We start from the raw sequence: 18,157 nt of genomic DNA, 5'->3' as shown, positions 1-18,157 counted from the left end.
ATGGCGGATATGTAACGAAGTGGTTTGGTGGACTCACCGTTTTAGGCACGATTTTTAATAAGTTAGAGCTTACGCTGTTGTCTCATAGTATAGCAAAATTGACATTGTTGAACCAAGTGACGATGAGGAGAGACTCCAGATTATGTTAACCAAGGGCGAATTTGCCAAAGAAGTTGCAAATTTTGTGATTTGGGCATATGAGATGAGAAATGGGCAGTAAGAACTTGAAACGACATCTCACAACTCGTATGCTCGAACAACTGTCTCATAAGCCTTAAGGCTGGCTATTTGTATAAATAGGTGACAATAAACAAATATATATATATAGTGGATGATAACGGTCATGTTGATGACCAGCACTGTATACGACAAATGAATGAACACTTACTAATTAATCTCATCGTTTTTAGATCCAGCCGCACTTTAGAATATCCAGTGAATCCGGACCGCGTGTACTCCGACTTTGCACAATCACAGTTAATGTTACGAGCACCATTGTATGGACAAGAACTATAATTTAGCAACCTGAAAAAAGAATCAATGAGAATTCATCTCATGGGCCAAGGCCTGATGAGCTTAATGCGCCGTGTAGACAAGCAATTTCTACAGCTGCAGCCTGCAATAATAATTGTTGCTACGTACGACAAAAATATCGCTTATCGGCTGGTAAAGTGGTTTGACATTGATTGCAGGTTGTTGCAATCACCAATTCTTATCGCAGGCACCCGCGCTGACCACCAAAAACAAGAGGTTTTTGTTGCATGCGGTCATGGTCACACGTTGCAGCAATTTAAGTTGCCCATTTGAAGGGTGCTTTGGACGAAAACAAGATGATTTTGAAGACTGTTTGGAAGCCTGTTCCAGGGACCAACTTGGGCTGTTCTGTTCAATTCCAATTTCTTTCTGTTTGTCAGTATGGAGCAAAATGAGCGTGGCAAAGTAAAAGTCTTTATCAACATGGCAAGAGCATCTTCTTCAGGCCTACCTTTTACCGTAGACCTCGGCATAGTTGCCCTCCCATCCAGCTTTTAATGATATATATTCTATTGGTCCAGACCTTTTCATACCCTTACAATAAACCTGGAATAAAAAGTACAAAATTTATGCAAATGACACAACTGATAGCATATTGCTGATCCGAGTAATGCACCTGCACATTTGGGATATTTATTTCAGCTGTCTCTAAAGATGCTCTGCAGCTCAGCTCAATCTAAGGGAAAACTAGGTGACCCAGCTGGGAATTGAACCCAAGACCTCTTGGTTTAGAGACAGACTCTATCAAAGTCAATCATGAAATGGGAAGACATGAGAAAAGAAAACTTCTGTAGCCTGTAGAGAACTATTTACCTCAGCTAAATGTCCCTGAATGATCAAACGGTAGTGGCCGTCTTGGCGTATTGACGTCATTGAGCGAAGTTCTTTACAGGAGTTGGCGTAACCTGAAGAATGATGGATTTTCTTAATTTTGCCTCGGAGTAGAAGAGCAACATTACTTGTAAACACATTATTGACAATGTTAATAATACTGTAGAAATTCACATGACCCATGTGCAGTTAAGACTTGCTGCAACACGTACAGCTTGATTGGTAGACCCCCCCCCCCCCCCCTTCATGACAACAATAGAACCATTTCTGTCTTTAGTATCCTAAAATCTACAAATGTGAGGCCAAATGTTTGTGCTCGAAGTAATCCCGCTGTACAGAAATTCATACATCATGAAGCAAATGATTGAGACCATGCTTTAGTAGAGAGAAATTTAATCGGGAAAGGATGGGGGTGCGATGAGAATGGTTTAGTGGTTATAAACAATAGCTCATCAAACTGATTCGAATGAAAAGGTTTCATGATCGAATAGATAATGTTACTACAGATCAAGTGAAGTGAAAACGTTTCATAAACATCCTATTTCTTCATGAAATAAACAATAGGACGTGCTGAATCGCTCATCTATTACAATAGGATGTCTCACAGCATGGTTGTCTGCATTTCAAACAGTCAAAGATTATAGCCGGGTCATTAAAATCAGCTCATTTTGCTGTGACTTTGGCTGCGTGTGAAGTGGACAATCACATCATGAGGCAGCCCGTGATTGAGAGTCGACACTGTGTTATTTCCATCTGGACGATCTCGAACCAATCTAACATAACTCACAAGGTCTAAGATAACAGAGCTTTGATCGATCGGGACGATGCTTTGAGCCGCCACATCTTCGCCGGCTTTGTTTCTTCCCGTCGCCATTCACGCAATAAACTTTACGTTTTGCTTTGCCCAGTCCACAATCGGCCGAACACTGAGGGGAAATGAAAAAATGAAATAAATTGAAATAAAATAACAATCCTAAAGTCAGTGACAGGGATTTGTGGTGTCTGATGATGACTGAGAAGCTATGAAGGAGGAGAGTCACAAGGTAATAGCGTGCTGGCACTTTCTCTTGATGTGGTTTCGGCACACCCGGTTAAAACTGAGTCATCATCATACAGACAAAGCACCACAACTGTCAGGGTTAGACTGGTTCCCAATCCTACGGCAATCACAGTTATTGATCCCTACTAGAGGTAGGAAGGGAACCAGTCTACGATAGGATAAACTAAAGGGATCGTTAAACTTGATCAATTCATGCTTGAAATCAACTGAAAGAAATATAGTGAAATGAAAATATATCAATGAAATGACTAGCTGGGTCAGGTTGGAAAGACATGCATCTGTTGAGGTTCCCGAGAGATTCTCCATGATCATGAAATGTGTATGGAAAGGATTTACAGTAAAACCTCTCTATTAAGGACACCCTTGTGACTGAGAGTTGCTGTCCTTTACAGAGAGGTACCTAATTACAGACGTCAAATTGGATGAAAAGGACCAAGTTAGGACCAAAATCAGTGTCAAAATTGCAAGGGTATCAGTCTTGCTTACAGAGGCATCCACTAAGAGAGGTTCCTTGAATTTGAAACATTTGAAATAGGTCAAAACATGCAAAAAGAAGGTAGGGTATATATAAAGGTAATATCAGAATGGTTTTTAATTCGAAACTCCGGATAGATTGGAGGACTTACTTTTGAGCTTTTGATCTCTGCTGAGAGTTCGAACGGCTTGGTTACATGGTGACGTCATCAGGCCCAGGTTTTGGAGGGAATTTCCAATGTGTCTATGCTCCCCTAAGCTTTTTCCACAAGACATGGCTGAGAGGCTGTGTCAGCCTGACGAAGTCACTTATTAACAAGACCTTCGTGTCAAAAAAGTCTCAGCAGAGATTGAAAGCTGATCGTAAGCGCTCGAGCCTATTTATCCGGAGTTTCAAGTTAAAAACTACTCTGACATTCCTGACTCCTGGACAGATGAACTTCCATAAGACTTATGATAAAATCATCGAGGAGCAAGCACTTTAGCAATAGTGGCGACTAACAGATGTGTCCACGTTGCCAAAGTTGCCATTTCCAATGTGATTATAAACACCGAAAGATTTTCTTTCATGATCTGGAGATCTAGAGTAACCACAATACTACTTACGGGGTCCCCTAACCCTGGATGCTGCCCTGACTGTTAAAGTCTGAACAAAAATAATAAAATTCGTTAAACCCCGATGAAAAATTAAAGTTGCAACAAATAGTGAAATCATTCTCTTCACCAAAATCCAAAGGGTTAAAACACTGGTATTGATGATGAATATCTGTGCATATTAGTCTCCAGGAGACCATTGATTGGATAGCCCTGGCTCCTGCCTCAAGTCCCCCCTTTAATTTCACAAAACAGAAAGAATAAAGAAGATGCACTTGGGTTCATAACATGATAATAAAAATTGCTGTGCGGATCATCTTGATAAACTAAGACCAAACACTGAAACATGTGGAACAACGAAGAATAAATCTGAGATGCAAAAATGCTAAAAACATGGACGGAACCCCATACCTTCTTCCATGGTTTTATGTCCCACTTATAGGGGGAGTTGCATGGTCCATAGCTGCATATTCTGAATTCGGATGGCTTTGCCGAAGTGTCACATTTTGTTGAGGCCTGGTCAGTGATGATCCAACCCTCCTTTGTCACACGATGGCACGAGACTTTCCGTCTTTGTTGGCCCTCACCGCACGTACGGGAACACTACGAAAAGAGAAGAATGTCTGAGATGACAACACCACTTTAGGTGCAGAGTTGCGAGACCCTCAATATAGAATATATGGCAGAATTCGCATCGTTTAATCTACAACTACAGTTGACATCCTCTCTGCTACGCTTAAGTTACGCGCAAATTACGTGTCATCTGCCTGCAAGTTGTGTGCCGAACTGCGTGCCAGTGATGTGCTAATGACATAAGTCATGTGCTACATACCTGAAACAGGTCAAATGAGATTATTTGATGTACCCTCATGTAGGACCATTTATACAGCTCCGTGAAAGCAATGACTACATTATAATCACGTCGGCCAGGTTATTTATAATCGGGTCTACTCTATAACCTTTTTCTCACATACTTACTGCTGACCATTCTGCCGTGCTCCATATAAACGGACAGGGCGGCTGGTTACACTTCTTTTTGGCTTTAGGCTTGTTATTTACATCACAGAATCGATCGGTGACTTGCTCCTTGCTCGTCAGGTTAAAACAGGAGACGAGACGCTGCTTGTTGCCGGAGTTACAAGATACAGAACACTGGAATGTAAAAGAAGAGGTCTACTACATATACTACACTAATGGGCACTGATACATGCCCTGCCACACTAAGCACTCCCAATGTTAAGTCTACATTGCTTGAAATGGACCATCTTGACTGCAAACAGTAAGTGCTTTGTAAGATATTCATAGGGGTTTCTTTTCTACCAGTAGGCCAACAGGTTAAAACAGGAGACGAGACGCTGCTTGTTGCCGGAGTTACAAGATACAGAACACTGGAATGTAAAAGAAGAGGTCTACTACATATACTACACTAATGGGCACTGATACATGCCCTGCCACACTAAGCACTCCCAATGTTAAGTCTACATTGCTTGAAATGGACCATCTTGACTGCAAACAGTAAGTGCTTTGTAAGATATTCATAGGGGTTTCTTTTCTACCAGTAGGCCAACATTTTAAGGGAGTCTAATGCCATGAGACTCAGGATGCCTCTTCAACTACAGTAACAGCTAATCTCATTCTTTAACAATTGACCTACCCTAGACCACGGTCCCGTTCTCCAGGTCAGGGTAGAACAACTCTCCTCAAAACACTTCTCATATTCGTCTGGTTTCTCCGCCTGCTCGCAGTACCTGGGATCCAGGACCCGAGAGCTACGTTTACATTCAATCAACCTCGACCTCATACCTTCGCCACAGCTGATGGAACACTGGAATGAGAGGAACACATTAGGCACCTAACCTAGAGATTGGAACATATTTTCAAGACATTCTGTGATCGAGAATGAAATATTTTTTGGCAACATTCTCATAATTTAGATAATTTAGATGACCTTATTTGACTTCAAGCACAAACTGGTTACTATATCAGAGGACAGAGAGCAGCACATATTTGATAAGATACATCAACATACATCAGAATGGAACAGTATGCAACCGTTTAGAGGGTACAAGGCTATTAAAGGCATCCAATTCAGCATTCAAAGCCTGAGGCAGGCTGTCTTTCTTCTTGTCACCAAATGTTTTACCTCGCTCCAGGGAGATTTTGACCACCTCGGACACTTTGTGACGTGACATTTTCTGACCGTCTTTGGTTTTTTCTTGTCGCACATTTTCTCTGAAAGCTGATTCTTTTCCTCATCAATGCAATGAACATCGCGATATCTCTCGCCACGGCCGCAATTGACAGAGCACTGAAATAAAGAAATCAAAACAGATTATCAGTAGGCCTACACAGAGGTAGAAGGATGTCCTTGAGTGGTTACAGTGAAGTTGATTGTGACCTGGTGAAATTTATACAAATGGTACACCCTGGTCTCAAATAAAGACAACATTTGTAAGTCCCAGGATGTCCTTAAAGGGAACTGTAACCGCCGAGCGATTTATTCAACTTTTCGACTTTCACCGTCCGAGAAAGTCAAACTTCCAACTTCCTATTCGAGTTCAGATTTGTAGCTCCGCCCCCAGTGCCCGAGCATGCGCAGTTCAATTTGTTATTATTGAGAATCATGTGAGAATCATGTGAGTCATGCGATCTTTCATTCATGAGTTTTCGTAGTAAATTCCAAAGTAGTGATGTCACTCATGTATGGTGACCGCAGCTTCTCATGCTGTGGCCCATACCTGTGGAACAAACTTCCTGTTTCCGTCAGGGCTCTACCAGAAACATCATTTAAGAGGCAACTCAAAACCACCTTGTTTGAGGACTATTTAGGGGGGGTGGCGCCTTGAGCGTGGTGGACCACGGAAAGGCGCCCAATATAAGTTTTTCAATTCATTCATTCACTCAATGATTGACAGCTAGGCGCCATGTTTCATTCATACCTCATTCTGATCACCCGATACGCGGGAAATGAAAACGAGGTCATACGAATTGGCTGGGCGGTTTCAGTTCTCTTTAATAGAGAGTTTCTACTGTATTGTAACAATGGTGACACTTCAGAAAAAGAAATAGAATGAGAGTGACTCTTGAACTCGTAAAATGACAGGTAAGTGTCATGCGGATGACTACCTGAATTACCACAGCTACTTTAGCTCTCTTATGCCAGGCAAGGAGCACTTCAGACCCTATGCGGAATCAATGCAGATTTTCTGCCTACCGCAATATTTATTGTCTGAACTGCCAAAGGTCATGGTAAGTCAAAGGATAAATGGTATCACAGTTATTGGAACAGCTGTAAAAGGTCATTACTGAACCTATGAAGGAGAATGACCTCAAGTCAAGAGGGTACACCAAGATTCAAGAGAGGGTTGCTGCCGGGCTTCTTGACTGAATGGGACAAGGGGTTATCTGTATCGGAAGTTTCATGCAATTGTATTGTAATATTCCCTCCTCTATATTCCGTTTGTAATTCGAACAAATGATGGAAGAGGATTCTTTCATCGACATGGAAAGATTGCCTAATATTCTTTCTTGTTTACATCTGACAAAGTGAGTAGCATCCGGATTCTTGATTTGAAAAAAAGAAGATTACCTAGTAATAGTTGAACATTCATAACAAAGCAGTTTGCCAACATTATGTATCCGCTAAAGTACTTTGGCAAAAGTCCATAACTGTTCCGGAAGTTATACATGTGACATGCATGTTTAACATTCTTCTTGTTTATACTGCCTTGTTAAACATTGTTCTTTTAACAGGTATCTGTGCCAAAACTGTTCTACCAAAGTACATTTGGCAAAATGACAAGTTAACTGGCAATGATGGTCAACAACACCACAGTACCACATAGTAAGATGAAGTGCCCCAGTTATACAATTGTATTCCAAGAAACATACTTCCGAAGTAAGCAGGAATTTGGCAATCATTTGTTGGCAATGTCAACAAGTGTGTCTGCAACGATGAGTGCAACAACTAAACTGTTTCGTATTAATAAAATGTCTCCCTCTCACCATGCCTGCATTCATCTTCTATCAAATCATTTGAAACTATATTTTCAGTTTGGGGCCTTCCCCACACCCTCCCCGCACTTCATATCAGTACCTTGACATACTTTGTTTCGAAATTTTATATAGTCAGTCCCGACTATAATTGAGAAAGTATTTTATTACCCTTTACTCCGTGTGATATTTTAACCTTGATACTACTACCCCAGTTTTTGGACAGCGTAAAGGCCAGCTCTGTTCGAGTGTGCTACTTGGGTTAGTTGCTCCGTGGGTAGTAGCCAGGTCACCCAGAAACGCTACAGGTGTCAGTAAGTTCAAACCAATCAAAATACTGGATATCAACAGGATCTCTTCAGAAATAAACCAATCAAAACAGATAATTTAAGGTTCAAAGGTCACAGAATTGTTATTTTAAAAAATAGATTTTGCAGGACCTGCCAACTAGTGGCAACCCTGTTGACTAAGATGTATCTGAAATGAGTATTCAAACAGGTCTTTCCATCTCTTTTCCATCACTAGTTCTATCTATAGGTCTTAACCCCAGTGATATGAAAAGAGTTCTTTTTTATCATTGCTTACCGCAGACCAAGATCCAGTCCGCCATTTTGTAACAAGTGGGCAATTTGTCATGTTACAATCTTGTGTGTCTGCTGGGCGCCGAGGAATCTTGCAGCGGTCATCCGAGAGGATCACCCCATCTGGTCGCTGACAATTCACAATGCGCTGCTGGGCCCCTGTCCCACATGTTACTGAACACTGAAATAAAACAAAGGTGATTTGCAACATTAATTCTTATATCTATGTCATATTACAAAGCTGTCTACAGACTACTTGCTTTCCTGATCTATATCTCTCCAGCATTAGTCTTCTAGATTTAAGGAAAGCTTTCGAAGCCGATGCTGTTCAGTTGGCAGGTAACTGGAGGCCCCAGGCGGACCAGATAGCTTCACTTGCATTGATTTAGGACAAGAGATGGACATAGTTGGTATCATGCTGGCCGCTTCACGTGCGCTCTGAGAATTGGGAAATTTCCATTATACAACACCCCTCGAATGGTGCAACCCAGTTTAAGCTACACTTGCGGGGCGGGCACTCATATGGTACCAACCACCCTCATGAGCTAACCAAGCTAAACGACAACATGCCAGTCAAGGGAATATCATGTCGATGGCCATAAACTGGAGATTTTTCTTTGACCTACCTCTCCCCATTCTCCATTATTCCAATTTGCACAACCATTCTCATTGCACTTCCGTCGGCCGTCGGGCTTCTGATTTGGATCACATCCGATGCTCGCTCCTTCCTCATCAAAACAGGCCACCTGGCGACGCTGTTCCCCTCCGCCACATGAACGAGAACACTGGAAATGCATATAGAAGACGATAGTATATGTGATTGGTTGCTTAATTTGATGAGTTCTAAGAAAATACTGTAGAAAAATACAAGGCACAGTATTTTTCTTTGACAGAGATATGAAACCGTCACCAATTTTGATGTCATATTTCAGAAGGTCACTCACTATGCTCATTTCCTTATCTTTAAATGTTGGCCCTCTTCAAAAGACTGATGATGTTGACATGGCAATTTAGTGTCCACTCTCTTCAAAAGACTGCTGAAGACTTTCAAGTAATGGCAGGTTTTGAAAGTCAAGTAGGCGCAATTATGAACCGATCTTCCTCAGGATTCTTGCAAAGGCATTTTCTCAAGACATCATGTTACTTACCTGACCCCACGGGCCAACCCTCCAATGTTTAGTGCCAACAACATTGTTACTCGATATGTGCGCAATATCAAAATTGTTCGGATTGACGCAGTTGTTGTTATTGCATTTTTGTTGGTTCACAGGTTTCTTTCCAATCTCGCAAGTATCGGTGTATCTATTAAAGTTGAACTGTTCATCTAGTTGAATGCATTTCACCATACGCTTCTGGTCACCACCGCCACAGCTTACAGTGCACTGTGAAGAGAACAAAGAATGCACTGTTAAAATCTAACACATTAAAGGGAACTGGAACCGCCGAGCGATTTATTCAACTTTTCGACTTTCACCGCCCGAGAAAGTCAAACTTCCAACTTCCTATTCGAGTTCAGATTTGTAGCTCTGCCCCCAGTGCCCGAGCATGCGCAGTTCAATTTGTTATTATTGAGAATCATGTGAGAATCACGTGAGTCATGCGATCTTTCCTTCATGAGTTTTCGTAGTAAATTCCATAGTAGTGACGTCACTCAATGATTGACAGCTAGGCGCCACGTTTCATTCATGCCTCGTTCTGATCACCCGATACGCGGGAAATGAAAACGAGGTCATAGGAATTGGCTGGGCGGTTTCAGTTCCCTTTAAGACTAGATTGGAATTCCACTGGCAATCACTGGACGTGAAGGGTTTAATCACTGGCCATCAACTGTTACCCTTGACCAGTTGGAGTGGCAAAGTGGAAACATATCGGAGCCTGTCATCTCTGAGGTCCCAGGTTCGTTTCTCAGTCGATCATGTTCACAAGTGATAGTGAGGGCGACTCTTTATTTTGAAATCAAATCAAAATAGGTGGGAAAGTTATGAAGTGTACAGCATTTTGAACCACACAACATACTTACATGCCCCCAGTCTCCTGTTCTCCATTCTGTACACAAGGCTACGAGACATGATTCGACTGCTGGTGGACGTTGAGTGTGAGCACACAGAGACTCTTCCACTGCCACGTTGTTTTTGTCCCGACAACTCACGTAGCGCTCGCGATAACCACGCCCGCAGCTACGAGAGCACTGGAAGAGAACGGAGCATGTGAATTTCAGGATGTGGACATTTCAGGATAATAAGAACATGAGCAACTAGAACATCCTGTATAAATATTAAAGGCATTCAATTAAGAAACCCAAATGAACATTGTGAGTTTTGTGTGGCCCGTCAAAATCTTTAGGCGGGATGTGGTTTCATTGATAGATCTTGTGCTAGGATTCTTGAATCTGGGTCAACACGTCAAGCGACACCTCCACGAATAGGTCCCTACTTGAATGGAACAGACTTTCTGCAGGACAGGCTACGCCAAAATGGAAATTCAATCTGAAGATGCAAACATAACACATATAAGTAAGGTTATTTTCTGAACTCACTGTTATCCAATTCCCTGTCCTCCATTCCGTAGTTGACTCAGGATTTCGCAAAAGGATATCCTTTGCTTTTGTCACCTTGCGAGATATAGAGGGCAATTGTATTTTAACGGAGCTGTAAACTCTAGCAACCTTCGCCAGCGTCGTCCTAAATGTCGATATATGAACTGGGGACAAGGTAGTCGCGATCTTGTCTGCCGATTTCACAATCAATTTCTTTGTTGTCGTTGTCGACGTTGTGGTAGACGGTTGCAATGTTGTTGTTGTTGTTATTGGCGGTGGCTTCGGTCTTTCCTTTCGACATTCTTTGACCTGGCACGATTGTTTGTCTTCAGGCCGGTTGTCTTCGTCACATTCAAGGTCATTGACAGGATAGCCATCAGAAGAGCGACATTTAACAATGCGTTCTTGGACGCCCTTACCACAGGATGTTGAACACTGAAAGAGATGCAAGTTTTGTTTTAATTAGCTAAACTTTCAAATCAACACAACAAAAGTACAGCCTGATGCGGTTTTGGGAGATCCTAATTCTCCTCAATTTGAATTGTTCCATAATGAGGCAAGTTAACATACCATACGTACTGTTAGATGAAGAATCTTCTCAAAATACAGTTGATATATTGATTAACTTTCTCAATGCAACAATTAAATCAACAGGCACATTTGAACAGGCAACGACTAAATAGTGTTTTTATGCACCGAAATCAAAGGAAATGATATCAACATAATTTCCATTTTCTCATCAAATAGAAGTAAAACAGAGCAGAATTTCTTATCAGCATTACTATAGTACTGACAAACTGAGAAAAAAGGTTAATTTTAGTATAAATCTATACTACAGCAATGCATGCTTCTATATATACAGGGTGTGTCCAAAATAATTTCCCTCCCCTATTCACTGTTAAAATGGAAAAAAATATAGGCAAGTTTTGAGAAGTATCTTTGGATTGGTGGTTAGAATTTGAAGTCTGTAACAGAAACTTAGAAAGTGGCTTCGAACATATAATTTACAACATGACAAGGACCATCTACAACCATAAATGACGGTTCTTCACTTCCCTATCGTCACATTTTGATGTCTTCACTTTTCTATTGATACTGTTGCGAATTGTGTATTGCTCGAGATTTTTGCGGCCAATATGGCGGCAGCACGAGTGTCACATGAAGGACCTCTATAGGGACATGTACCAAGCCCATTCGGATATGTGCCACTATGATTGGAATGCGTCGATTACAATCGCTGTAATGTGATAGGTTCAAAGGGTTGATGTCACTACCAGGAGGATATAAAGAAATAAATGATTGGATGTTGATGACGTTTAAACAGTTTTCAATATCTTTACAATCGAATGAACCAAAATATCAACCTGGGCACCATCTATATGGGAGGGTTTCCATCCATACTGGCACATTTCCAAATAGAGGCGGCACAGGCATACCATGCACCTATCTAAATTACCCAGGGTTGGGCATTTAACCGGAGTAAGATTTATGATCAAACCAGTAAAAGAGGAGCGATTCCTGCGAGAAAATGTCTGACAGCCATTAGAGTGTTGTCTGGTCATACTTCTCACAGATATCAAGGGACATGCAACTTTATGGATGAACAAACACCAACACCAAATAAAAGGGACTATGGGCAGGAAGTGGTGGTTTGCAGCTGACTGAATTCAAGGTAAATGGAACTGATGAGTCTGGTTGGACTTCAGGTAATAAACAGTAGATTAAAGGGTAACTCGTGTCAAATTTCACCATATAATGTTTTAGCTGTTTTTGACAAATGACTACGTCACTTTCTCATAAATCGGTAAGGTTTTCGAATCGAAATGCACATTTTCGAGAAATTGATTGTTTATCCCGCCCGGACGGCTCGCTTCGATGCCGTTTTCGTTGATGACGTCACAACATGAATATTTTCGCAGTCGCGGTGGTTTACATTCAGCGATTTTATAATAAATCTAATCAAAAATGGAAAATTTGAGCTTTACATTTGTGATCAACAATTAAAAACGGACGTATTTCTGCAAAGTTGTAAATCACTTCATAGTATCACTTTAATGCTGTACTGTGGGATTTACAGACAGCTATCGTTGGCATCCGATAATCTAATCTGGCCCACTTTGTTCCTGCCTATAGTCTCCCTTTAAGAGTACTTAAGACACAAAGATTAGTAAGAGGGAGACAAGACAATCACACGTGCACATGGTACTAAAGTATGACAATAGGCGGACAGTATGACGGCATCCACAAAATCTATAAATACACTTCTCTGACTTACAGGGGCCCAATCGCCATAGTACCAAATGAGGCAAGGCTCTAGGTCACAGTAACGACGACTGATGGGCTTATCACGTGCACACATATTGTCAGAGACTACCGTATGGCCCTGCTTGCATAAGATTTGACGGTGACGATATCCTGATCCACATGTAACTGAACACTGAAAAAGAGGCTGGATTACTATCGGTGATGCCATTTCAAGTGGAATTCTGGGATTATGTGACAGGACAGAATCACTCGTGTCTCAAAGTTTTGAGTCAAACACACTAGTGTTGGACTGTAGAACTTCTGTACACCTGTTGCACATGGCAAGGAGAGTCAACTATATGATGAAGTGACTACCAAAAGACTCTTTTCATCATATTAAGCACCTCAGAGAGTTATGCCAAATGATAGAATTAATAGTGTTACTTAGCATGATGTATGGATGTATGAATGTCAAAAGTAAAGAAATAATGAATGATATCATTAGTATGACTAGAAATTAAAACAAAGTTGTCAAAACAAATGATGCTAAAAGATAAAATCTAGCATTTATTCTGATTAAAACTCACAATTATGTGTAGTAGGGCTGTCAAGTGACATCAAATGGGATATTAGCAAATGCCACCAGCGCCATTTCTGACTAGTTTATTGGGACTATTGCTCACTTTGGAGAAAGTGGTGTTACCACATTGCGTAGGAAAGCAGGAAAGTCATGATGAATCGTGAATCAGCCTACCTGAGACCAGTCAGAAGCAGTCCAATCAGGACATCGGAGTTCCTGACAGTTCTGGGACGTTATCTTCTTTGATGTGCTGCACTCACTATCGGGGTATGACACACCTTGGTCATCCACGCACGTGGCATCTCGATATTGGAATCCACCACCGCAGGTGGTTGAACACTGAAAGATAAGGCAATAAGAGTGAGTTGTACTTAAGGATGGGTACCTTGGAAAATTGGCAGATATATAATTGCCAACATTCTAAACACAATCGTCACGTTGTCATTACTCTGCAGGTTGCATCGACAAAAATTGCCTGTTGCAAGGCGGTTTTTGTATCAGCCTTCAATAAAGAGACAGCTCACATTGGTATTATTTTGTTGACCTACGCTGTAAGCTGAGGCAATGGCAATTTAGGTAGTGTTAATTCTAGAAACAGCTTGGGTCCCATTTTATAGTTTTGAGGTTAACCTGACTAAGTGTCAGAGACCTACCTCAGACCACTCTCCAAATTTCCACTTCAGGTCAGCGCAAGGTCCCGTACATTCCAGAATAGTAGCCGGCTTGCTAGCCCTGTCTCTCTCACAAGCACTTTCATCTAGTTTGCCAACACTGTTCCCAGTCTGTTTGCCGCAAATAACCTCGCGTTTGATCTGACCAGGTCCACATCGGGCTGTGCACTCAGTCTCAGAACGAATAAACCACCTGAAACATAAATTCAAAATCTCTGTCATCAAAATCTTTTGAGGAAAATGTAACAATCAGAATGCAGGGTAGCCTCACTTAATTCATGCTATTCTAATTGTTTCTTATAAACACAGCTTTTCAAAGTGTACTTACCCGAGGTTACAATCTGTGTTGCACTCTTCAAACAGAGGAGAAGGGATGGCACTCTTGTTGCACTTCCTGTCCGGTACCGGCAACCTGTCGTACTCACGTACACACCTCACCTCCCTTTGACGCTTTCCTTGACACTCGTGGCTACAGTTAGACCACAGGCCCGAGCGATCCCAGCGGAATGTGGTCTGGTTGCCAAGGGAATGAGTGGAGTTGATACTGATGCTTGGGGGATACAAGGCACCGACACACAGAACCTGAAAGTTGGGATAATTTTAAGAGTCGTTCTGGTCAACTGGAGTAAACTCGGGAGAAATCCTTCCACCGTTCCAGTCTGCAAGTCCGGCCAACTCTCAACAATGCACAAATATGTCAAGACATTCCCTGACAATGAGTACTCCTATTCTGTATCTTACATTTGGCTCGGACATCTAGATGTGACAAATTAACTACATTCTTGAGAATGACTACAATTATAGCTGCAGGAATCATTGCCTTAGGGTGGGAAAAGCAATGATGATGTTAAGTCAATAAGGGAGTAAAACACCATCTTACCAAGACAATGAGGTCGTTCTGCAGGATGGACGTACTGTTGACGGTCTCCACCGCCTGGTCTGACCCGCTATAATACATTGACGTCCCTCCAAACTTTATCTTCTGCGCAAACATGCTGACGACGTAGCCGCCATTAAGGATGTACTCCCCCTGGTGGTTCATTAGAGCTAAAGGAGAAATGAAAATTGCTTCAGTTCAAGTTTTTTCCCTCCCTTGCAGGCCGAGAATATTTACTACAAAGAAAGGTGCTGAAAATCTGGTTACTTGCAAACTTTAGATGTGACCGTTTCAGGTTTAATCTAAAAAACACATCACCATATATGGTACCTTGAACCCCTGAAGATTTTGTCCCCAAGACGTACCCTCAGAATGGAGACCCTGCACCTACCTATGTAGTTTTCATCCTCCTTAGCATTTCGATGGCGGTGTTGAGCAATGTGAATTCGAGTGGAATATTTCGGTATTCTCGCAATGGTATTGTAGCCAAATCTGACCCTGCTTGGTCGATATTCATTGTACGTCTCCCTACATGTTGTGTTGTCTCCCCCACACACACCACAGAGATCTCGTTTGAGGTCTGAGCCGAGACGATTGTCGCAACCAGCCCGCTGGAAAACACATCAAAACATGACCATATATAAATGATTATGATGCTGCTGACTTCTTGTTCTAAATGAGTAACAACTCCATTGTCCTCTAGGGCCGCTCGTTCAAACATAAGTCAAGTCACGAAGTTGGAATCAATTTTACTTTGACATTATCTCCTTCAGTTAAGAGCAATAAACTTAAACCTCAAATTAAAGTTAACAAACATGTTGTCCTAATGTTAGCGACAAACCTTTTTTAAACAACAAGGACCTTATGATATAGGTAGCTGGCTTATGATACCATCGAAGGGTTTGGTCCCAAGTAGGTCGTTTCTACACATCTTCACCTCCGTAATCAGGACAGCTCTCCATTAAGGACAGCTTGTCAGTCCAAGTTGCATCCTTGATAGAGAAGTTCTGCTGTACAACCAATCACACTATCTGTTCTCTACCTACCCGACACATCCCGTTGACGCACATGTCCGTCGTCTCTGGGCTGCACTTTGTCCCATCTGTCACCTTATTACTCAGCAGTTTGAAGAAATGGTGGCCGTCAACATGACAATACAGCTTACACCGATCTTTGAGGCCGACTGAAATCGAGTCACAGAATTTGAAAAGAATTCTCAGACAATTCAAAGTTTCAAATGGTTCACATGGTTTTAGATCCACCACATTCATTTGTTATTGAAAGGATACAAGTACACATCAAGTTTCTTTTCCTGCTTTATGTCATAGATGCACACCTGGCTTGTGATCTCTTGCAATGCACTTAATGGTGGAGATAAACCTTTTCCAACTTACTACCAGCATATTTCGGCACCCAGCTGATTGTTGACGGCAATCCGGCAAAATTGAAATGTCTGCCGTTAAACCGGGTGCACTGCTCTATCCGGTCATCTGCATTGTCCGGACACTCCTGAAAATAGGACAGCAACATGGTATGAGGTGCTAGCAATTCAAGATTAGCACTACTCATCAACCAGACAACAAAGAGAGTTATATGTAATCCTGCAACCAACCCTGCCATGATGCTATATATCTAGCCTAAGATTGACTGCCTTTCTGTCAGCGGAGTAATGAGAAGGGAACATGTGTGGAGAAGGTGGATCTAGAAAACAATGCTTCAGATTGGATCATGGAGTCTTGTTCAGTCAATGGGGTAGCCGACTTTTGATAGATTGCGAGTTGGATCAGTTGCAAAAGGTATCAGACAGACAATAGCTAATGGTTAAAGCCATTGGTTGTATAAACCTCAAGTAGTTGACTTGACTTCAACTGTTTCATGAATGAAAATATATTTCAGAGATTTGATAGTCTCCCTACCTTGATATTACATGGTTTATATTTCACATTTTCGCCGATGCAGTATTTGCCACCATTTCTCGGTCTCGGGTTATCGCATTCTCTCAATGACTTCTTTACCCCTCCGCCACAGGTACGAGAACAGTCTCCATAAGACTGCCAGCGCCCCCAGCCACCTGCAATGATCTTCAAGCTCTGCCGGGGAACACAATCGCCTTTTTGACACCACTGAAGAAACATATTGGAAAAATACCTTGTAAATTCCTTCATCATCTATACTATAATGCGCGTTGTGTCCGCTAAATAGGAGGCGATTTTTGTTTCAAAATTGGGCCTCGAAAATGCGTCGAATTCTTGCAACTTTTGGTTTCGTAGGTGTGGATCATAAGTAAGAGTGTCACTGAGGGTGTCATACGTCGAATATCTTGGTGGTTTTAGAATAAATAACAACTTTTCAGAGAGCACGTCGACTGGAGAGCTCCGCTCATTCTCAAAAGCATACACAAACTTCACGCATATTCTCCCTGCCACATCAGTATTAGCTTCCAGCACGTATGTAGTGCTACACAACCTGGTCCATGGTGCAGGGTATTAGCAGGGAGATTAATGATTAGCCTATTCTATTTTAGTTCTATTTGAGAAACAGTTATGCCAGGATGGACAAAATATGTACAGTGGCCAGCGCTTGCTCTTTGATTTATTCTTTACTGACTGATGTTGTCAGTTTGAATTGTGTTCTGCATCTCTCCATGCACCTGGCTTTGATCCGACAGTGGCATTGGGTACGGGAGTGGGTAGGTGATATGCCTAATATGTGAGGGCCTTATTTGGAGCAGGACCTGCTGTCACTGGTCTCAATGCATTGTGTAAAATAGCGTACTCCAATCAATCTATTGGGGGTTGCATGTAGATAGCAGCAATAAGTCCCTATTAATGCAGTTCATTGCGTGTTTAACCTTTAATAAAACTTCAGTAACGTTAGAAATTTAATGTAGTTCAATCATCGTGCCCATTTAACTAATGTATATTACATTTCAACTTTGCCCGCTCCATGGGTATATGCTAGTGGATGTAATGGGCTTAAAGAGGAGGCCTTCTTGTACCCTTTGAACAAAATAGATGTTTTCTCTATTCTAAAAGGCATTTGTCACATGACACCAATGATTGTAATGGAAAACACATATAGCCTCAGTTTTTATTTCAGCGGTCCTTGGTGTTGTAACCAAGGACTGCTGTTTTGCAACCAAGGACTGTTTTTAGCAATAACTTTTAAATTCTGATGTAAAT

The 18,157-nt window shown here is 41.7% G+C and overlaps 1 protein-coding gene across 1 annotated transcript in view; it reads right to left on the bottom strand.

The window, feature by feature from the left end:
- The window catches only part of LOC135491126 (A disintegrin and metalloproteinase with thrombospondin motifs 9-like), a 55,896-nt gene that overhangs the window by 1,980 nt on the left and 35,759 nt on the right, over positions 1-18,157 (bottom strand). Inside the window, exons 12-32 of the mRNA XM_064776793.1 lie at positions 16,892-17,098; positions 16,370-16,484; positions 16,022-16,158; positions 15,367-15,586; positions 14,979-15,145; positions 14,427-14,680; positions 14,081-14,291; positions 13,602-13,766; positions 10,604-11,038; positions 10,088-10,255; positions 9,216-9,449; positions 8,694-8,852; positions 8,072-8,248; positions 5,637-5,801; positions 5,148-5,318; positions 4,472-4,645; positions 3,905-4,096; positions 2,153-2,291; positions 1,348-1,439; positions 986-1,080; positions 389-525 (exon numbers count right to left, since the gene is read on the bottom strand). Of these exons, the coding sequence (XP_064632863.1) occupies positions 389-525; positions 986-1,080; positions 1,348-1,439; positions 2,153-2,291; positions 3,905-4,096; positions 4,472-4,645; positions 5,148-5,318; positions 5,637-5,801; positions 8,072-8,248; positions 8,694-8,852; positions 9,216-9,449; positions 10,088-10,255; positions 10,604-11,038; positions 13,602-13,766; positions 14,081-14,291; positions 14,427-14,680; positions 14,979-15,145; positions 15,367-15,586; positions 16,022-16,158; positions 16,370-16,484; positions 16,892-17,098 (3,814 nt within the window). The remainder of the gene's footprint in view (positions 1-388; positions 526-985; positions 1,081-1,347; positions 1,440-2,152; positions 2,292-3,904; positions 4,097-4,471; positions 4,646-5,147; positions 5,319-5,636; positions 5,802-8,071; positions 8,249-8,693; positions 8,853-9,215; positions 9,450-10,087; positions 10,256-10,603; positions 11,039-13,601; positions 13,767-14,080; positions 14,292-14,426; positions 14,681-14,978; positions 15,146-15,366; positions 15,587-16,021; positions 16,159-16,369; positions 16,485-16,891; positions 17,099-18,157) is intronic.

This window comes from Lineus longissimus, chromosome 7 (assembly GCF_910592395.1).
Source record: "Lineus longissimus chromosome 7, tnLinLong1.2, whole genome shotgun sequence".
Taxonomy (NCBI): domain Eukaryota; kingdom Metazoa; phylum Nemertea; class Pilidiophora; order Heteronemertea; family Lineidae; genus Lineus; species Lineus longissimus.
This window is presented reverse-complemented; position numbering and strand designations above follow the sequence as displayed.